A 22,477-nucleotide genomic window follows, 5' to 3' on the forward strand; every position below is an offset into this window, starting at 1 on the left:
AAAAATCACCCTTGCTGAGAACTTGCAAGGAACTTGACTGCATTCTGTTCATGCCCAAAGTTTTATGGAATGTGGGACTTCAAGGTGCTGACCCAGGGTATTTGGTGGAAGAAATTTCTAAACAGCAAAGCTTTCAGGATGCCAAATGGCTACTTGCAACAGCCTATGCTGAGTTATGGCAGCAAAGACATGATGTAAAGCCAGCATTTATAATTGAAAGGAAAGCAGAGCAAAAAGATTTGGAGAACTTGCAGCCTGGCCATGTGGTAGAGAAGCAGAACATTTTCAGGAGAACAATTCAATGGTATAGCCCAGAGACTGTTTGCTAAGGAGATGAGTACAGAAGAAAGAGATTATCAAGAGAAGAGAAAAAGACCTTGAAGGCATTTCAGAGATCTTGGAGGAGGTGTCTTTCTTTTCAGGCCAGAGGCCTAGGGAAGCAGAATGGTCTTGGGGAATAGGCCTAAGGAGCCCTCCATGGACTCACTGCCTAGGGCCTCCTCAGGATGCTGCTCCCCACATCAGCACCCCAACTACTTTGGCTGCTCCAGCCATGACTAAATTAGCCCCCAGTGTGGCTGGACCTGCAACTTTGGAAAATACAAGTCAGAAGACTTGCTGGTGTCCACATGGCATTAAGTCTGCAGGCTTGCAGAATGCCAGAGCTATGGAGGCTTGGGAGCTTCCATCCTGATTTCAAAGGATGTATGGAAAAGCCTGGGGACCCAGGAAGAAATCTGTCACAGGGGAGGATTCACAATGTAGAGTCTTCACTAGAGTGGTGCCAAGAGGAAATGTGAGGTTGGCGTTACAGCAGAGAAACCCCACTAGGGCCATGTCTAGTGGATCTGTGAGAGTGGGATAACCATGGAAACCACAGAATTGTGGAGCTACCAGCATGTGATGACAGCCTGTGAGAGCTGATACATGGCCTCAGACCAGGAAAGCCATATGAGCAAAGCTGCCTGAGGACCTGGGGACCCAACTCCCACACCAGCGTGCAGAGGACATCAAATATGGAGTCAAGATACATGATCCACCAGCATGAGATTTAATGCCTGCCTGATGGATTTTGGACTAGTTTGGGACCTGTTATCCCTTTCTTTCATCCTATTTCTCCCTTTTGGATTGGGAATATGTACACTATGCTTGTCCCACCATTGTATCTTGGCAGTAGATAACTTGTTTTGATTTCACAGATGGGACTTTTAACCTTGGACTTTTGAGTTGAAACAAGTTAAGACTTTGGCAATGGAATGAATGTATTTACCTGTGAGAAGAACATAAACTTTGGGGGCCAGGGGCAGAATGATGTGGATTGAATTATGTCCCCCAAGTTTTAAGTTAAAAAAAAAAAAAAGAGTCAGAGGATGTAATGGCCACATGAGGACTGAGACCATGTTGTCTTCCCCCCTCATTTTACCAACGCTGTGCCTGTAATGATGGTGATGATGGTAACGTTGATGATAGCAAACCCTCACTGGCTCTTATTCTGTGCCAATCTCTGTTCTAAGCCCTTACATCTTAATTCGTTTGATCTTCACAACAGTCTCTAATGTTGAGCCTAACACTGGGATTGCAGTAAGCCTTAATGCTGGTAAAATAAATCCTTGCTTCATTCAATTTCCCCAGCCCTGAGGAAACATAAAGGATGGGGAGGGAGTGCAGAAGCAAGCTGTGTGCTCACCTCTACTTTTCTACACTGGGAATCACTCTGTCCCTCCATCTCATTAGGTGCCCTGGACCAAGTGCAGCCTTTGCTCATGGCATTCCACCATTAACCTCTCTTCTCCACCTCCCTAAATCCTGCTCACCCTTCAAAGCCTACCCCTCCCTGCAGCCTCCCTCCCCAACTCTTCTGATGTGCAGCAGCTCTTAGCTAAGCAGATGCCTCTTAGCTAAGCAGAGGGAGACAGGGTCCAGCAAAGGGAAGAGACTTATCCAAGGTGATGCAGCAGAGTTAAGTCTCACTGGGAAGAGAATGCAGGGTCCTGATACACAGTCGGAGGCGGGTGGATGATACCCAGACGTGTTCACTTCCAGAACTAGCTTTTATTGGAGGGACGGGGCAGGGAATAGGTGGGGGTCCCAGTGCACTGGGCTCAGGGGCTCATGGGGGAGGCTGAGGCCAGGCTAGATGAAGGTGAGGCGGGTGGAAGCAGGAACGCCACAGCTTTCCTTGTGTTCCTCAAACAGCTCCTCCAGAGCCTCCATGTAGAGCATGTGATAGTGGTCGACTTCCTCCTCAGTGGGGTAGAGGCACTGGGGCAGAGGGATGGGGCGGCCCACTATAGGGAGAGGGGAGACAGGTGAGTGAGAGGCCCCTGCTGTCCCTACAGCTGCTGGCAGCTGGCTTCCCTGGAGAGGGGCACTCACCTACACTGGTGATGGGCATGGCAAAGGGCAGCAGGCCCCAGGAGCTGGCCGAGAACAGACTGCGGCCCCAGAAGATGCAAGGGGAAAAGCCCATGAGCTTCTTGAAGGAGACCTGGCACCAATGCTGCCAAGAGTCAGTGGCAAAAGCCTTGGATCTGAAGACATCATTCTCCCCAAACGAGTACACGGGCACCAGGGAGGCCCTGGGAAGGGGCAGTAAGAGAGAAGAGGGGTGGTCAGGCTCCCGGGCTATCATCCCAAGATGGACACTTTGGGGCACTGCAAGTCCCTCCTCATACCCCATGATGCCATTTCCCAGGGCCTTTTGAAGCACAAGACTATTATGGCTATAAAGAAAGATCTGGAAGAAGGGACTTATATTTCTTGACAAAGGTTTTGCATAGTGGACCTTCACATATTCATTTTCTCATTCAGTCTTTACAACTACAGCATTGTAGGAAGGTAGGTATTAGCCCTATCCACAGGAGAAGAAACAAGTCCGAGGTCTTGCCTTGGAGATAGGGTCAGAAAGAGAACTGAGGGCCTCTGAGCCCAAAGGGCCCTGCTGTTTGCACTACGACCCTACCTCGCTCAGTGTAAGAAGGAGCTGGGGGAAAGTGGGTGCAGCTTAGCACAGAGTAAGGCACTCAGGGACTGACGTGAGCCTCCAGGTTCAGGGCACAGTGCTTGGCTCCAGGAACACACAGTCCCACCCACAGGAAGCTGGTCGTCTGGGATTGAGAAAGAGCATGCACCCAGAAAATCCGCGGTTCCAGGTGAGCTGCGTGTCTCCAGCCTGGGACCGAGCGCTCACTTACCCGTGCCTCAGCGCCAGGCGCACAAAGCCTTTGCGCTTCCGGAGCATCAGGCAGTGCTCCCCTGGGATGGCATACAGGGCCTCATGGGCACCCCCAACCATAATGACCACGGTCTGCCCAAGCTGGGGCTGTGACAGGATAAAGTCCAGGCTCTGGCGGCTCACGGGACGCACTCCTGTGGGCATGCATAGGTGGGGAACAGTTACCACCCCCTCCACAGTTCCCTAGCCCCTCACTCCACTCTTTAGTATAGGAGGGGTGAGCCCCACATCCTGTTCCTTCCAAGCCCCTTCCCCATCCCCCATGTCAGCATGCTCTACAGTGAAGCTATTCCCTGATGCTCACTGTGAGCCAGGCCAATGTTCAGGCCAGGTCCCCGTCCTGGGTAGAAATCCTGGGGTGGGGTGGGGGGCTGTTGAGGAGGGAGCACTCTAGCCAGGGGTTGCTCCGCCCATTCAGCTGGAAGCTCACCATTGGACATGAGGTATTCTCGGTAGACCGGGAAGTAGAAGAGGTTAGCCAGCGCAGTTAACCAGGGCTGAAGCCCGGGGAAGTGCTGGGAGAAGTCATTGCCCTCGGTGGAGAAATTACAGAAGATTCCAGGGCACATGATCCCATGTGGGTGAGCGCCGAGCACATAATTCCGGTCTGGGGGCAGCTCTCTTGTTTTCACCAGCTTCGGGGTATCAGGCAGGATGAGTGGTGGAAAGTACAGAAGGCAAGATAACAGGTGAAAAGAGTTGCCTTCCACCCCAATAGACTTCAGAGTTCAAGGTCCTAGGACAGGATCAAGGGCATGGGGGCCCTCTCTTGAACACCACTCCACCCTCTGCCTCACCGACTGATCTTAGGCAGCTGAGGCTCAAACTCCAGGGTAAGGAAGGGTGAGTGGGGCGGGGGGAGGGAGGAAGAAGTCTCTCTACCAGTGATCCATCACCTTGACAGGGTAATAATCCCTTAGGTGTTTCCACATCATCAGCTTTCGCATCCATTGAGAACGCCTTCCACCTTTGAGCAGAGAGATACGGGTGGAAGAATCCCTGGAAGCAGCCTCCAGGCACCCTTCCACCATCTCCCACTACCTGGGACCTGTTGTCCTGATCTCACCTTGGCTGGGTGTGTCCCAGTCCAGGTAGAGCCACACCAAGTAGAGAACAGAGAACAACCAGAGTGACGTGAAGAGGAGAAAGAAGAGAAGAAGGGAAAAGAAAGGGCCTGGGTGAAAGGTGAGAAAGAAAAATGAATTAGCTTCTGAAACTCAGTCATTCCATCCAGACACATCCCTCCCTTCCACCTCCACCCAACACAGGCCATCTCCTCTGACCCTCTCCTGTCACTTTGCCTTCAGGCATCTGGGCCAGCAGCCCAGCCATTCTCCCTCCAGCCCCCTCCCCCTGGCAGACCGCAGGCACCCATGCCTCCCTGCCTCTCACCCATGAAGAGGAAAGTGAGCACATATTGGTAGGCACCCAACACTTCTAGCCACTGCTTCCGTAGGGTTTTCACGGCAGCGGAAGGCTGCAGGCCTACAGACACTGCCATCCCAAGCTCCCCTCTGCCAGCAGGGCTCCAGGACAGACAAGGAATGTTTGGGCACGCGCTTGGTATGACTTTTTTGCTGGTCGGACGAGGGAGGAGCGAGGAGCAAGAAAGGGGCCTGGCAGAGTCGCAAGTCGCCTCCCATAATGGCATGTGTGGGTTGTGTGGGTGGGAAGATCTTTGTATCTGGAGCCCTAGACGTCTCCAGGCTCCTTCTCAGACTGATCTTTGAACTTCCTCTGTTGGTCCGTCTGCGCTGGCCACTGGAGGGGGGGCAGGGGTTGTGCAAGGGAGGGGCGGCACCTGCCAGGGATGGACACAGAGTGGGCGAGAAGCAGCTGGCCAGACCACCCACTGGGTCCCAAGCGCTGCCGGCGCAGAGCCCAACCGAGACTGTTTGCTCTCCACTGCTGTCCAGCAGGACCCTGACGCCTGCCCTGACCTGTTTGCAGGTCTCTGGCAGTGTCAAGGCCACCCCGGAGCCACCACCACCGCGCCTGGACCTCCCCCCTCCCCCACCGGGCACAAACACACAAACGCTACAGGTCTGTTCCCCACCTTTAATTTCACTCCCCCACCCGCAGTCACCGGGGGACCGGGAGGGGCCAGGTGGCGGCGGCGCGCCTAGGAGAGGACAAGGTGCCTGTCCGCAGGGACACCATAGCGCGCCTTGTGCTCCTCGAACAGCTGCTCGAGCCGCTCCACGTAGAGCGCGTGCAGCGCGTCCACCTGGGCCCGACTGGGCAGCGGGCTTCGCTGCACGGGAATCGGAGCCCCCACTGCGGGCGGAACAGGAGGTAAGGGGGCGGTCACTGGGATCCCCGGCCCTCCCGGGCGATCGATCGGCGGGGACGGAGTTCAGGGCTGGGGCGGTGCCAAAGGCCGGTGTGGGGGGCGCGGGCAGGGTGCGGGGCCCCGAGCTCCGGGGGAGCGCGCGCTCGGGGCCGGGGCTCACCGACGGTGTGGATGGGCGCGCGGATGGGCAGCAGCAGGCCCAGGCGGCCGTGGAACAGCGGCAGGGCCACGCTCAGCAGCGGCTGCAGCGTTTCCTGCGCCCTCCGCACCCACGAGCCCGGCGGGTTCGGGAACTGCTGGAAGAGCTCGTTCTCCCCGAACGAGAAGACAGGCACCAGCGAGGCCCTGGGGAGCAGGGGCGCGGCTGACTCCCCGCCCCGGAGCGCCGCGCTCCTCCCCTGCAGGGCAGCCCGGGAGCACCGCGCGTCCACGGGCCGGTTCCTCACCCGTGTTCCAGCGCCAGCTTGACGAAGCCCTTCTGATTCCGGATCCGCAGGCTCAGCGTTCCGGGTTTCACCTCCAGAGCCTCCAGGGGGCCTCCCACGGCCAGGACGGCCACCTGGCCGCCCCCAGGCCGGGACAACAGATGGGCGGCGCTGGCCTTGTCCGAGGAGACTAAACCTGGGGGAAGGGCAAAGACAGGGGGACCCGACGCTTGGGTGTTCGGGAGAAGAGGGGGGAGGACACCGGGGACGGTAGTGCCGGGCCCAGGAGACCCAGGACAGGAGGAGGGCGAGGTGAAAGGTGACAGCAGGAGTGGGGGTCTTGAGGCCGGGCTCCCCGCTCCTCACCAGCATACATGATGTAGTCCCGGAAGAGAGGCAGGTGGAACCAACAGAGCAGCATGAGCAGGTGCGGCCGGAGGCCGGGGAAGAGGCGGGAGAAGCCCGTGGCCTCCCGTGCAGAAGTTGCCGAAGGCCCCGACGACCAGGACCCCATGAGGGTGGAAGCCGAAGAGGTAGTTGCGGGAGGGATCTAACTCTGTGGTTTTAACCAGCTGGGAGCAGAGGGCAGGGCCCCACCCCGCCAGTGAGATTGGGATTTGGGAAATGGTGGTCCCAGTAGTCTATTCTGAAGCCCCACCCCACCCAGCACACCAGACCGTGCCCTCACCGAGATGGGGAAGTAGTCACAGAAATGTCTCCAGATCGCCCAGTTGCGGACCCAGGCAGAGCGGCGGCCTCCGGCCCTGGGTGTGTCCCTATCTCCATAGAGCCAGACCAGGTAGAGGACCACCAGGATCCAGGCCCGGCCTAGGAATGCAAGGAGCACCACCACCAGGCACACCTGGGCTGGAGGATGGGGGCGGGGAGTGCTCAGAACCCAGATGTTTAAGCCCCAGCCTCCCTTCTACCCCCCTTCCCTAGTTCCATGATGTCCATTCCACTTGCTCCCCCAAACTCCAAGGACCCCAGAGATCCCTATACCACCTCCCTTGAGGTAATGGGGAAACAGAGTGCCCGTGTTCCAGGTACCAGGGCACCCATCCACAGGCTTTGGGGACTCACCAAGCCCCAAGAAAGAAAAGACCCATTGCAGGACAGCAAACACTTGGAGACCCCTGCAGAGGAAGCTAGAGGAGGCTGCCATACTGTGCAGGAGAGTTGCACAGGGGCCATCTACAGCTATTAAGCAGCCCCCTTGCGGCCCAACCCACTGGCCCTGACCCCTGGCCCTGGTCCTGCCCCTTTTCCCATCCCCTTTGCACCCTGGAGCCACGTTAGCAGGGGCCAGGAAGGGTTAATCATTACCTGAGCTCACAGAGCTATGACCAGTAGGACCAAAGGAAATGATCAGGGGTGTGGCCAGAGGCCTGGGGGAAGGCATCTGAACCTCAAGGAGGTCATGGCCACGTGGCTCTGCAGGGGGCTGGGCTAGTGGAGGTCTGGAAAAGCAGGAGGTTGCCTAAGGGGAGTCAGCCATGAGGACAGGGTTCACTCCTCACCAGAGTAAGAACAGTTTGAAGACCCCTCAGCTACAGGGCCTGGACCCTGAGGTCCAGGACCTGCTGAAGTGTGTATTCCCTAAGGAGCAGCTTAGGCCTCTGTGGGAGGAGCCACTCTAGAGGGGAGGGCTTTGTGGGAAAGACTGAAGATGGGTGAACCACTCAAGAGAAGGTCCACTGAGCTCTGGGGCACACCCTCGAGTGTCCTCACCATCACCGTGGCCTTGCCCGCACTGACCAGAGGCCTGTGGGAGCCAGCGCCTTCCCCAGGTCAGAGAATGTCATTTCTTCAGGGAAGCCTGACACTCCCCCCATCAGGTGCCTCTGTCATATGTCCTCTTAGTGTGAAACACTTACACTTCACCGTCACTAAGGTGATTCTCTGATGAAGGTTGTCTCCCCCCAGCTATAAGCAACAGGACAGTCATCATGCACTTGGCTGCAGCCTTCGAGACACGCATAATGCCCAGCACCAGGAAGATGCTCAATAAATGAGTGGTGGGTCTGGAGGAGACCGACTGGGCTGGCTTCTAGTGCCCAGGACCTACTGCACAGGCCAGGCACACCTTCTATCCCCTGCCCATCTCACTCTCATGCAGGCTTCCCTGTCCAGGGACCTCGCCAAGAGCTGTTTTCTTCTGTCCCTGCTGGGCCCACTTCCATCCACAGGCCATGTGACAAGGGTGGTGGGGGCCACAGTGAGATGGATTGAAAAGTCTGGCTAGAAAGGTGCTCAGACCACATGGAAAGGTGACCTGCCCCACCTCCCAGGAAGGCAGCCTTCATAAAGGAGGTTTTCCTGGGAGGCTGAGCAGGAGGAAGGGAGAAGGCGATTCTAGCTGTGGTTGGTGAGATGTTGGAGGCAGGAAACGTCCTGGGATAGGTTAACAGGCCTGTTGGATTTTTAAAAGGCCTCCAACCAAAAGGGAACAGGTGGGAGATAAATTCAGAGTTTAATGCAAGGCTGGGGAAGCCTAAGCTAAAGGAGCATGACCTGCTGTCCCCAGGGCACCTCAAGGGGGTCCCACAGAGGCTAGAAGCAAGACCTGCTCTCAGGAGGTCTCGATCCTCCTTTTCAAGGCTGCTCTGCATTTCCTTCCTCTAGGAGGCTTAGGTCCAGGACAGCACAGCGGGGGCTCCATCCTGTCCTGCTCATTAGAACACATGCTTCCAGTAGGGCTTCCTTCCCCTAGCAGTGTCCCCGGAGCCCAGCTCGGGGCTATGCCACCCAGCCTTCATGCAGAGAGGGAAGAACGTGCCATTGAGGATGAGAGGACCAGTGAGAAGCCTGCAGGGTTGGGGTGGGGGCAGTCTCCCAGCTGAACTTGACCTGTCAAGTGCCTCCCCAGCACAGGCAATAAAGGGGAGTGAGAAAATGGGATCCCGGGAAGCTTCCAGTTCCTACACGTGCCTAACCTCAGCTTCTCCCTCTTCCTCCTCTCTGTCCCGCTTCTTTGAAGTGAATCAGGTCTCCCCTCTACTCTGGGAGGTGGGGGGGAGATGGGGTCAATGGGAAGATGAAAGACAACAGATGGACTCGAGAATTACAAATCCTCCTTTATTGGGAGGGGGCTGAGAAACCTTAATAACTTATCACACAGGGAATCCCCACAAGTCCTCTCCCCATGAAGCCTTAGGGGCTGAGGAGAGGAGCAGGGGCCCAGAGCTTCCTGAGAGGGCCGTGTGTTGGGGGTAAGGCAACACATTCAGTCCCAGGCACACAGAACACACACTCAGGAAGTGAGGAGATGGACAGTCTCCCTTCCAGGGATGGGGGGCCAGGCCCTCAAGAAGGCACAAACAACAGCAGGGAAGGGTTGGCAGAGTGGTTGAGTGTCAAGGGTCAACAAAAGACACCATGATGTAGCGAGTGCCCTGAGTCGTGGGCAGCCCCTCATGGTAGTGGGTGAGGCGGCCAGGGTGCAGGAGCCCCCAGCCCTTCCGTGGGGACGAGACCACACAGTCATAGCGCAGGAAGCGGCAGCCACCTCCCTGGGAGGAGGAGAAGGGACAAGAAAGGGAGAGTGAGCAGGTGGGTACAAAGGCAGGGGGTCGGTGAGACAGAGCCGAGGGATGAGGATACCACAGACAAGAGAAACACAGAGGAATGGAGGCAGCTGACCTGAAAGGGAGCCCGGAGTTGAGACCCATGAAAGAACTGGGAAATGTGACAAGGCACAGCTAGAGGCAGGGAGGGTGGCTGAGGGGCGTATGCAGGGGTTCTCAGGGGGGACAAAGGGTCCTGAGGTGGAGTGTGTGGTGTGGGGGTGCCAGGGCTCACCTCATAATCCAGGCCCTTGTGGTTGAGGGCAACATTGAGGGTGAAGGTGGAAGAGTCGTGATGCGGCCGTAGAGATGGCTGCTCATCTGGCCGGTAGCGGACCACAAAGTTCATTACTGCTCGGGTCTGGGGGACACAAGAGGAGAAGCTGCGGGATGGCGTGGAAGGGCCTCCTGCTGACTGGTGTTAGAGCTGAGCCCCAGCCTGGCTGCTCCTTCCCCGAGGCTTCCCTCCTACAGTGTCTTGTTCCTGGGAACTGGATTCCGGGGAGCCCATAGAGCTACAGGGGCTGAAAGGGCTCAGCACGGAGGCTTCCAGTCTGGGACTGCGATGCGGGAAGGTGGAGGAGGAGTGGCGGCAGGTGCAGCAGCCCACCTTGGTGTGGTAGCCAGGGAACAGGTGCTCTGTCATAGGCCCCACGTACGTCCTCAGCAGCTGCAGCCACTGGTCCTCATAGCCCACCTGTTTCATGTGGATGTCCACGGTGGGCACATTCTCATAGCCTCCAGCCAGCCTTGAATCCTGTGGGCAGTGAGCACTGAGCCACCCCAACACCCTCTGGGCATGTCCCCTCACAGTACCAGCCTCCTTGCTCCTCTTGCTCCCAGGCCTTCACACTTGTGTGCCCTGTGCCTGGAACAGTCTTCTCAGCTGGACTCACTGCTGCTGGCCCTTTGAGTCTCAGCTAAGATGTCACCTTTCCTGTGCAGCCCCCTGGTCCTCCCAAGTCTGGGCGCAGGACCCCTCCTATGACTCTTACAGCCCCTGGGCTGTCCATCACAGCCTTTAGAAACTGGGCTGCCGCCGCCGCTCTTTACAGGAGGGCAGAGCCCAGCCCGACACATTCATCACAGCACCTGCACTGTCTGGGGTAGCGGAGGGCAGAGCCCAGCCCGACACATTCATCACAGCACCTGCACTGTCTGGGGTAGCGGAGGGCAGAGCCCAGCCCGACACATTCATCACAGCACCTGCACTGTCTGGGGTAGCGGTCCAGAAAATATTTCTTGAATGAAGGAATGAATGAATGAGTGAATGATTCAATACAGCTGTACCCCTTGGGGACCTCCTCCACTACCACTTTACTAATCTCATCATCCCTCGGTCAAACCCAGCATGTCCCTTTTCCTGGGCATCCTCCCTTACCTCCCAACCCCTCACCTCATGCCGGCCTCCTGACCACTGGCCATAGTGCTCCATTTCCTCCACCAGCTCGTCACACATCTGGTCTGACAGCAGTGGGAACCAGTACACATCTGGACATGGCTGAGGATGGGGCAGGGAAGAAGAACAGGGAAGGGGACAGGTCACAAATGGAGGTGAGAAAAAGCAGGGAGGAGAAGGGGAAGCCAGAAGATGGAGGAAGCTGGGGATGGGCCAGGCCCAGGCTGGGGGAGGGAGGATGGCACAGAGGACGAGGGGAGCAGGGCCAAGAGCCGCCCCACTGGCACAGCACAGATGGCAGAAGGGTCTTGGAGGTCCAGGCTCTGGGACAGTGGTTTTCAAAGTTCTTTACAACAGTGCATCTCTCTTTAAAGATGCACTTTCTCTCTAACACCAATATACCCAATAGACAGAAGAGGAGTCACTGATTAGCACTGGGTTTGGAGGCTGGAGCCCTATATGCTCAGACTTTGCACTCCTCTTGCCTGAGCAGAAACCCTGCAGGCCCCTGAGGGAACTCAGTTTGAAAACCACTAAGCCAGGTGGGGGAGGACCCAGAGGCGACAGCCTTTGGGGTGGCAAGGGTCCTGAGCGTGCTCACCTGTTCCACAATTCCCTCCTCTTCTAGGGCCCGGCTGTAGTTCTCGTGTATGTACTGCTCCTTCCAGTCCTGCAGGAGGGTCAGGGGCACGCCTCAGATTTCTGCCCTCTTCCCTCCGGGCCCTGGGGCCATGCCCTCTCCAGGCAGTATTGGATCCTGCACGGGGTGCCCCTCTGCCTTGGCATCCTCCTTAGTGAAGGACAGGGAATGTGCATTCTCTGAGGGAGGGGTCCACTCACGAGGGGATTGTCGAAGATCTGCCAGAGGTCAGGGTGCAGGTGGTCTGTGTCATACCGGGAAGTGGCCAGGAGTCGGCCAAATTCTTGCCGATTGCTGAGGTGGAGGAAGATGCCCTAGAATGGAGGTGAGAGTGTGTGTTGAAGGAGACCCTAGGTAGCTGCCCCCCAGCACCCCAGCATTTGCCCCCACCCTAGGCCTGACTGCCTGCTCACCTTGTCCCGCAGGATCTTACAGAATGCCATGTCTGGGTCCGTGTCACTGCCTGAGAACACCTCCCTCTGGGGCAGCTCTGTCCTCAAGGTCTCCCCACGAATCAAATATGCCTGGGATATGTAAGGCACATTCCACACGCCCCTGGAGGCACCGACACTAAGGTCAGCCAGGTGGGTGGTCTCCCAAATTCTGCCCAGTTCACCCTGGGATTTCCTTCCCCCGTGGAATCTTGCTCCCCGGGGCCGAGGGCCCCTCCCATCCCCTGTCAAGCATTTCTGGTCATGACCACCACATCTCCTGACCCACAGTCAGTCCCTACCCAAGCCATGGCCCATCTGGCTGGAGACCACACTGGATCCCCGAGCATGGGGGCTTGGGAGAGGGGCAGGTGCCAGGCCAGGGGGCAGGGGCGGGCTGTAGCATGGGTGGGACTTACGAGCGTTTCCGTTGCACGAGCTCCACGTAGTCCTCGGAGCGGGCATAGTACTCATCAGGGCTCAGGGCTCCCCAGAAGTTGGACCACAGCTTGCCATGGCGGGACAACATGGGCGCTATCACCTTCCTGCAGACAAGGTCGGGGTGAGGGCTGGGCAGAGGGAGGTGGCTTTGGGGATCCCCAGACCGGGGAAGGAGTGGGGTTCCTGGGGACCATGGGGTGCTGTGGCTGAGCGGGGTGAGTGACCTGTTCTCCTCAATGAGGATGCGCAGAGTCTGGTGGTTGGTGAGGACAGTGTCGGCATCCAGACTGAAGTAGAATTCACACTCTGGGTCTTGTCGACAGCTGTCCCTGTAGGTGACAGACCCACAGAGAGATCAGATGAAGTGGGGAGTGGAAGGAGGATGGAAGAATGGGTGGAACTCCTCCTAAAGCTCCGAACAGAAGAGGAGGAAAGCCAGCGTCCTTCCTTCTCCAGATTTGGACAAGGGAGAAGGTGGCAGCGGGTGGCACCCCCATCTCAGTACACACTCACATGGCCATGTCCCTGGCTTCGCCTGGGCTTAGGGCCTCCTCTGGCCCCACCAGCTTCACCAGTGAGAAGTGGTCCTGGAGCTGTGGCCAGGACTCTGCAATGTGAGGCTCGTGGTACACCTCCTGGGGACGGGGTGAGATGGGAGCGGACTGAGAGGGCGGGAATGATGGCGCCTAATGGGGAATGGAAAGGGTGCGGGATGGAGGTAGGGGAGCTGGGCCGGAGTTCCGATAAGGACAGGGGGAGGGTCTCTTGGGAGGGTTCCCAAGGAAGAGGCTGCCTGGTGTCTCACATTGTTGTGCAGGAAGAGGGTGACCCTGTCGGGGGGGTAGTCCAGGAGCAGCAGCCGCTGCAGGAAGCGGGGCAGAAATGGGGTAGGCTGTTCCACAAACAAGGCCAGAAGCACCCGGGGGAGAGGCTGGAAGAGATGACGACGTGTTGGGGCTCAGAGGAAAGCCCAGGCCTCCCTGCTGCCCCCTCCGACCCTTGCCAGCTGCTGCCCACCCTCACGTTCGGGGTACTCAGGAATTCTGCCCCCACTGCTGCCCAGCATGCTCTCCCTGCGCGCCCCCTTCAGTGAGCTCCCCTGCTCTACCCTGGCAACCCCTCCTCACCTGTCCCCCCAGGAGTGTCCTCTGGTCCCGGTTACAGAACCCACAGCCTCCCTCTGGAGTCCAGCCATTGGGGACATAGTTTCCCAGGTAGTTCAGCTGAAGCTGTTGAGGAGAGATGGTCAGCAGCTGAGGCGGTGAGGTCTGGGGTACACAGGAGGGGACAGGGCAGCTGCTGCTGGCACTGGGGAGGACCAACTCCTCAGAAGGGTTGGGGGGACCTAGGGGTTGGGGCAGAACAGGGGCTGGAGATAGAGGCCACTGGAGGCACCTTAGTGGGACCATTTCCATGGACCACAATGGGGAGTGTGTCATAGGCCACATTCCGGATACGCACACGATTCCGATCAAACTTCAAAACCACTTCGTCTGGGGAAGAAAGGCCAGGTTTTAGACACCCTTTCTCTGGGAGGTGCAAGCAACAGGTTCTTCTAAATACAGGGGTCCCAGTTTCTCTAGAGTATAAAGGGAGGCTCCGTAGGGGCAGGAACCTTTACTCTCCTGAAGGTTCTGACCAGGCTGCTGTCCTGGAGAGCCGCCACTTACTACCTATGTGATCAGGAGAGTCAGTTTTCTCATCAGTACAATGTGGATAACAAGGAACCCTCTGTTTGTAGCATCGTTATGTTAAATGAAATCACAGAAATAAAGCCCCTGGCCCAGTGCCTTGGCATGTAGTTTGTGATCAATAGATGTCAGGTACATTTTCACTTCTACTGCTGCTTTGATTATTATTAGCACAGTGCAGCTATTCCATCAGCAGCTCAGATGTTTAATGAAGTTCACATAAAGATAAGTGACCAGCACAGTTCCACCAAGAGTCCTTCCCAATTCAGAACCCCCAGCAGCAAAGCCTCTCATCGCCCATCTCTGACTGCTTCCCTCCTCACCTAAAGCCCCATTGAGGTTCTGGAAGATCTGGGATTTATGATCCAGATTAAGGCTGAGTTTCTCCTGGATGGGATGAGATGGAGTGGTTAATCAAAGAAGGGGAGGAACATAATTTCTCACACTTTTCTCTTTACATCTTCCCCAGCCCCCTTCACCCTTTCTCTCCCTTTCAGCCTGAGGTCTCCCATCCTCCGTCCCTCCCTACCCTCAGTCCTGGGTCCAGGTAGAGTCGTGTGTAGAACAGCTGATCGTCATCATCATCCTTGTACTTCCACTGGCGGACGATCTTGTGGATGGTGGGGGCAAAGCCAATGAATCCTGGGGGGGCGGGGAGGTGTTGACCCCAAGACTCCTAGGTACCACAGGCCTGTCCCCTCTCCCTCTCCAGCCCTCCGGTACCTGGAATAGTCCATGCCCACTGCTCTTGGCCCCTCTGCCTTGGGCACTCTGCCACTCACCACCAGAGTTGAGGAAGCGCTTCCCCGTGCCCACCTCAGGGTACTGCTCCGCCAGCCCCCACTCGGGCCAGCAGAAGCCCTCTGCAGAGAAGAGCAGATGGCTGCCACTCTGGACAAACTTCTTCAGCAGCTCTGAGGGGCTTCCAGCCAGAATCACATCGTAGCTGGGCAAGGAAGGGGAGGATAAGCAGAAGGCCACTAGGAACCTCAGCATCTTTATCCCTCGTCATGTTCTCCCTCTCCTTTCTCCCCATCTCCAGCCCCTTTACCTGTCCACAAACATGATGACCATATCTTCCCGGCCTGCATATTTCTCCATTTCTTTCTTCAGCCACCTGACCTTCTGGCCTCCACCAACTGTTCGAGCCACATCGCCCCCTCGCCACTCCTCTCCCAGTCCCAGTGTCTGTGGGGGACACCCACCATGCCGGGGAGGAACTCAGCCGGCCAGGGTGTGTGGGGGGGTCTCCTGACCGGGCTTACCATGGGGACCCAGGCATCTAGCCCTCAGCCCAGTCCTCCTGCTGGAACTCGCTCCCAGGGGACCTGAAGGCCTGCCCTCTCCTCACCCGCACAGTGTAGTTGAAGAACTCGGCAGACTGCAGAAAACGCCGATATCCCTCCGTCTCGGCTGTGGCCACGGTGATTACCAGCAACTTCTCTGTCACCAGCGGGGAATTGACACTCGGGACCCACCCACCCAGCTCCACGTGCCCCACGTGCTTCGCTCTCCGAAGGCCCCTTCTGCTCTCTATGACTCTACTACTGTCCCTTTCCTCTTCTTTCCCATTCTCTCTGAAACTCTTCATCTCAGTGAGAGAGAGGTGGGAGTGACATCTAAGGATTTGGGGTCAGTTCGCATGGGGAGGCTGGAAACCCCAGTTCAGGGTAGGGAGTTGGAGAGGGGCCGCATGATTTGGCCCCAAGGAGCGCGCTGGGCGGAGGAGAAGCCGGTCACCTCCTTGAGCCCCCGACCCACTCCCTGGCCCGACTGGCAGACACGTCAGCTGGGCGACCACTCGGCCCGGCCGGCCCTCCCCGGTTCTCACCTGGGTTGACAGGGTTGCTGCTCCGGGGCCGGTCTGTGGCCGACGCCACAGGCGGCGGCGGCAGTAGCAGCAGCAGCAGCAGCAGGAGCCGGGGTCCCGGGCCGGAGGAGGCCATGACGGGGAGCTGGCCGAGGCAGCACACAGGCCCGCACGGGGCTCCGCTGCGCGCCTGGATCCCAACTGCGGATAGGGGCTGTGAGAGAGTGGGCCCGGGCGGCACAGCCGCCCGGGATGAGGAGGAGCAGTGCTGGGGCTCCGCCCTGGAAAATCGGCGTAACTGGAGGCTACAGAAAACTCGAGACGCCGGCGCCGCACACAAGGCAAGGATTGTCCCGGGGCCCGGGCGCGCGTGCGGTGCAGAGTGGGCGGAGGGGGGGCCCGGCCGGGGGCGGGGGCTCCCGCCGGCGAGCGGAAGACCCGGAATTTGGTCGGAGACAGCCGGGCCCGCCGTCCGCTTGACACACGAGGAAACTGAAACCCGGAGAGGGGAAGTGACCCCTGGCGGAGGGTCCGGCAGGCCGCGGAGGCGGTTCCTTGCCGCCGCCCTGCCCGGAGCAGCGGGGCGGAAGACTGGGAGAGCTAGGCGGCTGAGCAGCGCGGAGTGCAGACGACTGGAGGAGCGGGGGCGGCAGGGAGGGAGAAGGCCGACGAGGGAGCTGGGGATTGGGCTTTCTGCAGAGGTTCACCGGGGACCTTTCGGCTTGCCCACTGAAGCCCGCCCCTTTCTTCTGCATTCCGGCCCACCACCTCTACAGACCCGGGGAGAAGCTCCAGGGGCTGCATTTGTGATGATGACATCTCCAGAGGACCGAAGGAAAATTACGTCTCTCAAAAGACCACCGGCATCCCCTCTTTAGAATGACCCATTTCGGGGATCCCACTGAATTTACACAACCACACTGAAGCCGGAAATAGTTTTGCCCCTATAAAATATGGCGGAAAGCTTTCTTGTCTCCAAGGGAACATCGCGTCAGGAGTCCAAGCGGAGGGGGATCATTCTGCGCACGTGCAGAAGCACACGCTACCGGAAGTGGTGGTGCCCTTACCAAAGCCGCCGGTTTGGCACGCGTGCGCAGTAGGCTTTTCCGGAAGCTGTATTGTGCAAATGGTGGAGAAGAAGACTTCGGGTATGTCAGTCCCCGGCGGTTAGCTCCCTTCCTCTTCTCAGATCCAACCTGGCCTAGGATTTCCTCATTGAACTACTTGGGTCAAATCTCTTCCCCGGCCCTCGGGTTCTGGCGTTGGGCAGCCCCCCAAACCGTTTATTCACGTATTATTGATGCCTGCTCCAAGCCGGGCGCTGGGGATGGAGAGGAGAAAGATCCCTATTATCCCAAACTGGCTTTCGGGGGGCGGGGGGCGCTCAGATACGCAGACCTACTATTGCGTTTTCAGGGTGATACTTGCTATGGCGGAGGGAGGCACAGCGACTGGGCGCAGGGGGGAGTGGCACCTAACCCATCTTCTGGGAAAGAGGGGACCGGGAAGGCTTGGGGGTGAAACCCCGAAACACTTGAATTGAGTCTTGAAAGTCGAGTTACGGTTTCGCCCAGTGGAGGTGCGCGGGAACTCCTTCTCAGCAGCAGAGACCTCATGTGCAAAGGCTGGAAAGAAAAAGCAAGTCGCTTAGGAAGCCAAGTTCACAGTTGGGAGCTTGAGGAGGACTAGTAATAGAGGCTGGAGGGCTGGGAAAAGGTTACATTTTAAAGTCATTAGTATACACTGCCGAGGAGTTTGAACTCTATGGAGAGGCAATGGACAGCCACCAAAGGCTTTTAAGGGAGGGCGGTGACCGAAGCAAATTTACCTTTGAGAGAGGCAGTTCTGGCTTCAGTGCGGAGGATGGATTGGAGGGACTAGAACAGAGCTGTCCAGTAGAACTTTCTGGAATGATGGGAATGTTTTTTAATCTGTACTGTTCAATATAGGGTATTAGCCACATGTAGCTATTGAGGCGCTTGAAATGTGGCTAGTGCAACTGAAGAACTGAAGTTCAAATTTTATTGAATCATAATTAGTCTAAATTTAAATTTAAGTAACCACATGTGGCTAGTAGCTACCTATGTAGCTACCTAGTAGCACATGTCTGGAGGATGGAAGGCCAGTTAGGATGCTACTGAGTAGTCCAAAGAAAAAGGGATGAGGGTTGGAACACTCTGCCAGATCGATTTTCAACAAATCCAGTCATGTCACTCCTTTCTTAAAACCCCTCACCAGATCTCTGTCACTCTCGCCATAAAATCCACAAATCCAGTTTCCTTTAGATACTTAAGGTAAGACTCTGAATGATCTGCCTGCCTTCATCTCCCCCTGCTCCCTACCTCCCAATACTTTATACATCAGCCGTATCGGATTGTCTCACAACAGGCCTTCTTTTATACTGACACCAAGGCCTGAAACACTCTCCTCCCTCCCCAAACCTTAGTCTATTTATTAGTTAGGCCTTGACCTAGACTTACCTTCTTCTGGGAAATCTTCTCTGACACCCCAAGACCAGGTTAGGTGTTTCTGTTTTGTGCTCTGTAGCATTTTGCACCTCCCTGTCCATATCATATACTGTGCTGTGCTCTGCTTGTTTTTTTAATCATTTGTGTTCCTTGCTAAACTCCAATCTCCTGCATTCCCAGAACCTAGGGCACCACCTCGCACTTGGAAGGGAGGCAGTAGAATGCAGTGATCAAGACAATGTTTTTTGATGTTGAGCAGTTCTGGGTTTGAATTCTGACCTGGCCACTTACTAGCTGTGCAAACACTGGACACATTTCTTAACCTCTGAATGTTAGCAAACTGATGATAATGATACCTATCTCATAGGGTTTTTGTGCAGACTATATGATTCAATTTATGCAAAGAACTTAGTATAGTGTCTGGCTCATAGTAAATGCTCAGCAAATATTAGCTGCTGGTGCTGCTGCTATTATTATTATGGTTAACAGGCATTCAATAAAGATTTGTTTAATGAATATATATATATATATATATATATATATATATATATTCTTTTTTTGATGGCTAGCTGGTATGGAGATTCAAACCCTTGACCTTGGTGTTATAACACCACGCACTAACCAACTGAGCTAACTGGCAAGCTGAATAGAGATATTTTGTGTAAAATGATCAGAATCTGGTGAACAGTTGATACAGTAATGAAGAAAGAGGCTTGAAGTACCTCCTACGTTTCTGGTTTGGATGTCTGTGTAGATGGTTCCATTCACTTAGAGAGAGTCTGTGGGAGAAGCAGACTTAGATGGGAAGATTTTTTATTTTGAGTTGTGGCATGAATGGGGTCAGCAGGTGATTTCCTGCAGCAGTTGCATAGCCAGTTCTGGAGCTCAGGAAAGGGCTCTGGATTGAGAGAACCTGGGTGATAGAGCCCTGTGTTTGGATTAGAAATGCCAGAAAGAGTATATGGACCGAGGGAGAGATGAGAGACAGCCACAGTTGGCTCAGAGCCAGGGAGAGCAGCAAAGATAGGAGACTGAGAAGTGCTGCCAGATATGGGAAGGAAAACTGGAGTCATGTCAAGGAAGTTAACAGGATTCTTTCAACCCGAGGAAGGTAGTCAGCACAGTCACAGGTTGTAGAGAGCTCAAGTCAAAGGAGGATTCTAGAAATGCACACTGGGTTTGGCCCTAGGAGGTGACTGGTGTCCTGAGTGTGGGTGGTTCCCTTTGAATGGTCAGACAGGAGCCATATTGCTGGGGGTTGAGGAGTGGATGGGAGGTGAGAACATGAAACATCACTTGGCCCACTCTCAAAGAATAGTAGCTGTGAAGTTGCTAGTCGGGTGAGAGTTTAGCAGATTTTTCTACAGAAGGGAAAGCACGAGTTGAGGAGGGGGGGTTAAAGCTGCAAGAGGGAGGGGATGGACTCAAGTTGAAAGTGAGGGGTTGGATTTAGCGGTGGGGCTTGAGGGAGGGGGTGCATCCACTTGGAATGGAGGGAAGATAGGTGCCCAGCTATTATGTTGGAGGGTGGGCTGAAAGATGAACATGTCTGTGTGTAGGTGGCTCCTGTTTCCTTTGACGTAGGAAATGAGATTGCTGAGCATCTCATAACACACTCTTCTGAAGGCAGAATATGTTGTGGTCCCAGTTGATCCTGGAAGCCTTGAATGTATAGTTGCCTCCGTCGGCATGGTTGTGTGATTTCTGCCAGCATTGAGAGGTCTCCAGGAGGGGTTTCATTGGCTGGGTCTGGAATTGGGAGGAAGGGCTGGGCACAAAGGACTGGAAAACAGGCGTGAGTGACTGATATTGTCTTCATTAGCTGAGAAGGAAGCCAGGCCAGAGGGGCTGATATACTGGGTGAAGATATGGGGGGCCAAGGGCTCAGTGACTCAGATGAGATCAGAGAACTGGGCTTTCCTCCCCTGGGCATCTTCCACACACTGCCCAGAGGCAAGCCCCCCCCCCCCAGCTTCTCTCTTTTCTGTGCCCCCATAACTCTTCTTGCCCTGCCCCATCTAGTTCGCTCTCAGGATCCCGGACAGCGGCGGGTGCTGGACCGGGCAGCCCGGCAGCGCCGCATCAATAGGCAGCTCGAGGCCTTGGAGAATGACAACTTCCAGGACGACCCCCATGCTGGACTTCCTCAGCTCGGCAAGAGGCTGCCTCAGTTTGATGATGATGCAGACACCGGTGAGGCAGGTGGAGGGGAGAGGGAGGGACTTGGTGGGCGAGACAAGGCTGAAGGAAGGAGAAGAGTCTGTCCAGGTCAGGGCTATGGAAGGACATTGGGCTGGGAGGCAGATGGCCCGGGAGCTCCTTCTGCCTCTGCCAGCGACTGGCTCCTGTGGCTGTGGGCAGCCACTCTCCCCTTTCTGTGCCTCAGTTTCCTCTCGTGTGTACAATAAAGATGGAGTAGATCAGCACTGACAGAAAGCCTTAGATTTAGGGGGTATGGAGATGAACGTAGGCTGGGATTGGAGAAGCGGGTTTGAAAGGAGAAGGTGGTAGAGAGGGGCTGATTTAAAAGCCAGGTGGGTATGTGGGCAAGTTCTGGAGGTGTGGGTGTCAGGAGTGATGAGCTAGAGAGAGATGGTGTCTTTCTTGGCAAGTGTCAAATGACTAATTACACTTGACCCCTAGGAAAGAAAAAGAAGAAAACTCGAGGGGATCATTTTAAACTTCGCTTCCGAAAAAACTTCCAGGCCTTGCTGGAGGAGCAGGTGAGAGGGACCTGGCCTGGGAGGACCCCCCAAGGAAGGCATGAGCCTGTGGAGGTCCTGGTCCCTCGTGGGTGTTTGCCACTTGGGTGGGCAGAGGAGTCCTGGAGCCTACCCCTCTTGTTTCTGCAGAACCTGAGTGTGGCTGAGGGCCCCAACTACTTGACAGCCTGTGCTGGGCCCCCCTCCCGGCCCCAGCGCCCTTTCTGTGCTGTGTGTGGCTTCCCCTCCCCATACACCTGTGTCAGCTGTGGTGCGCGGTACTGTACTGTGCGCTGTCTGGGCACCCACCAGGAGACCAGGTGAGCATGGGACCTCACCTGGTCCACGCCTACCCATTCATACTCCCACAGCCTCACCAGACCTCTCTACTCACCCTGGGCTTCCTCTTTGTCTGCAGGTGTCTGAAGTGGACCGTGTGAGCCTGGGCTTCCCTGGAGATGAAGTGTCTCCACCCGGCCTCCAAAAAGCCTCACCAAAAGGAGTGAGGCTCCCCCTAAAGCCACTCACTCACCCACCAAAACTGAGTTTCACCTGCCAGGGAAGCTCAGTCTTACTTCCAGAGACTGTCTGGCAAGAGGTGGGCTGAGCCCACAGAGTGCTGTAATAAAAGGCCTACTGCCAGGATCCTGCCTGTTTGGTTGTGGGAGGTTTGGGGGTGAGTGTGATGGTCACCTGTCTCCTCCTCACTGCTCTGTCTCCCTTCCTCTCACCTACCATTCACCCCTTCTTTGTCCCTGATCCTAAGAGATTTTGTCCCTTTCTCCTGCCACCCCCACATCTCTGCCTTTCTTAGCTGCTCTTTATGTCTTGTTTTGGTTATTGATTTATTGTTTGTTTTTGCTTTTTTCCCCCCTCTGGTTCCTGTGAGTATTTTCAAAGTACAGCTAGGTTCCAGGGCTGAGTGACAGGAAGTGGCATGAGGGCTGGGGATTGGGGGCAGAATGAGCCAATCCCCTCTGTGTCACCTGGTACTTAACAAGGAAAGAGGTTGGGCCCTTGTCCTTGGTGCCACCAGTATGAGGGAGCAGCTGTCCTTAGGAAGCCCCTGTTATTAGGGGCTGCGGTGTGGGAAATGATTAGCAGCACAGAAAACCCAGGGTTTTCTGGGAAGCATGATGTAGTGGCTCCTATTCTTAGTGGCCCTGGATGCTGTGGCTTGGGTGGTAGCAGAGCTTTTCACACCCACGTCTTATCTAAGTGCATTGCACACTTACACTTGTGAGCTCAGAGCTGCTGTGCCAAGGCCCCGCACCCCCTTGAGCACAAAGCAAAGCAGGCACTCAGCGACTGTTTGTTGAGCAAATGACCTGAATGAGGTATTAATGAGGTTCAGTGATGTCTGGTTAGGCACCTTC

At 56.1% G+C, this 22,477-nt stretch overlaps 4 protein-coding genes across 4 annotated transcripts; 1 reads left to right on the forward strand and 3 right to left on the reverse strand.

Moving 5' to 3' along the window:
- Positions 1–2,133: 2,133 nt before the first annotated feature.
- Positions 2,134–4,736, reverse strand: MOGAT3 (monoacylglycerol O-acyltransferase 3). The gene is made up of 7 exons (XM_063092126.1): positions 4,628–4,736; positions 4,302–4,409; positions 4,132–4,202; positions 3,666–3,870; positions 3,195–3,369; positions 2,377–2,579; positions 2,134–2,288 (listed from the first exon to the last, which is right to left on the reverse strand). Exons 1-7 carry the CDS (start codon positions 4,734–4,736, stop codon positions 2,134–2,136), a joined length of 1,026 nt encoding a protein of 341 aa, XP_062948196.1.
- Positions 4,737–5,357: 621 nt separating this feature from the next.
- LOC134372509 (2-acylglycerol O-acyltransferase 2-like) lies at positions 5,358–7,118 on the reverse strand. Its single transcript, XM_063089989.1, is given in 7 exon segments — positions 5,358–5,512; positions 5,689–5,873; positions 5,975–6,149; positions 6,320–6,425; positions 6,427–6,525; positions 6,642–6,820; positions 7,037–7,118. Coding segments are annotated over 7 exon segments (981 nt in total).
- Positions 7,119–9,017: 1,899 nt separating this feature from the next.
- PLOD3 (procollagen-lysine,2-oxoglutarate 5-dioxygenase 3) lies at positions 9,018–16,615 on the reverse strand. Its single transcript, XM_063090233.1, has 19 exons — positions 15,953–16,615; positions 15,473–15,564; positions 15,173–15,309; positions 14,904–15,067; positions 14,651–14,763; positions 14,445–14,508; positions 13,826–13,923; positions 13,558–13,659; positions 13,236–13,361; positions 12,944–13,065; positions 12,655–12,759; positions 12,409–12,534; positions 11,972–12,113; positions 11,759–11,872; positions 11,520–11,588; positions 10,916–11,020; positions 10,130–10,276; positions 9,755–9,880; positions 9,018–9,465 (listed from the first exon to the last, which is right to left on the reverse strand). The coding sequence occupies exons 1-19, from the start codon at positions 16,065–16,067 to the stop codon at positions 9,310–9,312; spliced, it is 2,223 nt and encodes a 740-aa protein (XP_062946303.1). The 5' UTR covers positions 16,068–16,615; the 3' UTR covers positions 9,018–9,309.
- Positions 16,616–17,019: 404 nt separating this feature from the next.
- ZNHIT1 (zinc finger HIT-type containing 1) lies at positions 17,020–21,746 on the forward strand. Its single transcript, XM_063090234.1, has 5 exons — positions 17,020–17,079; positions 20,422–20,592; positions 21,043–21,122; positions 21,252–21,421; positions 21,520–21,746. The coding sequence occupies exons 1-5, from the start codon at positions 17,058–17,060 to the stop codon at positions 21,539–21,541; spliced, it is 465 nt and encodes a 154-aa protein (XP_062946304.1). The 5' UTR covers positions 17,020–17,057; the 3' UTR covers positions 21,542–21,746.
- The last annotated feature ends 731 nt before the right edge of the window (positions 21,747–22,477 follow it).

Source organism: Cynocephalus volans, chromosome 3, assembly GCF_027409185.1.
Source record: "Cynocephalus volans isolate mCynVol1 chromosome 3, mCynVol1.pri, whole genome shotgun sequence".
Taxonomy (NCBI): Eukaryota; Metazoa; Chordata; class Mammalia; order Dermoptera; family Cynocephalidae; genus Cynocephalus; species Cynocephalus volans.

Coding starts and splice junctions, on each gene's coding strand:
- PLOD3 (XM_063090233.1), bottom strand. CDS start 16,067: ATGGCCTCCTCCGGCCCGGGACCCCGGCTCCTGCTGCTGCTGCTGCTG. Junction 15,565..15,952: donor CAGCAACCCTGTCAACCCAG/GTGAGAACCGGG, acceptor CGCTGGTGACAG/AGAAGTTGCTGGTAATCACC. Junction 15,310..15,472: donor TCTTCAACTACACTGTGCGG/GTGAGGAGAGGG, acceptor TGTCCCCCACAG/ACACTGGGACTGGGAGAGGA.
- MOGAT3 (XM_063092126.1), bottom strand. CDS start 4,736: ATGGCAGTGTCTGTAGGCCTGCAGCCTTCCGCTGCCGTGAAAACCCTA. Junction 3,871..4,131: donor GGGATTATTACCCTGTCAAG/GTGATGGATCAC, acceptor GATACCCCGAAG/CTGGTGAAAACAAGAGAGCT. Junction 2,580..3,194: donor CGCCTGGCGCTGAGGCACGG/GTAAGTGAGCGC, acceptor GCCCCTTCCCAG/GGCCTCCCTGGTGCCCGTGT.
- ZNHIT1 (XM_063090234.1), top strand. CDS start 17,058: ATGGTGGAGAAGAAGACTTCGG. Junction 21,123..21,251: donor AGGCCTTGCTGGAGGAGCAG/GTGAGAGGGACC, acceptor TTGTTTCTGCAG/AACCTGAGTGTGGCTGAGGG. Junction 21,422..21,519: donor GGCACCCACCAGGAGACCAG/GTGAGCATGGGA, acceptor CTTTGTCTGCAG/GTGTCTGAAGTGGACCGTGT.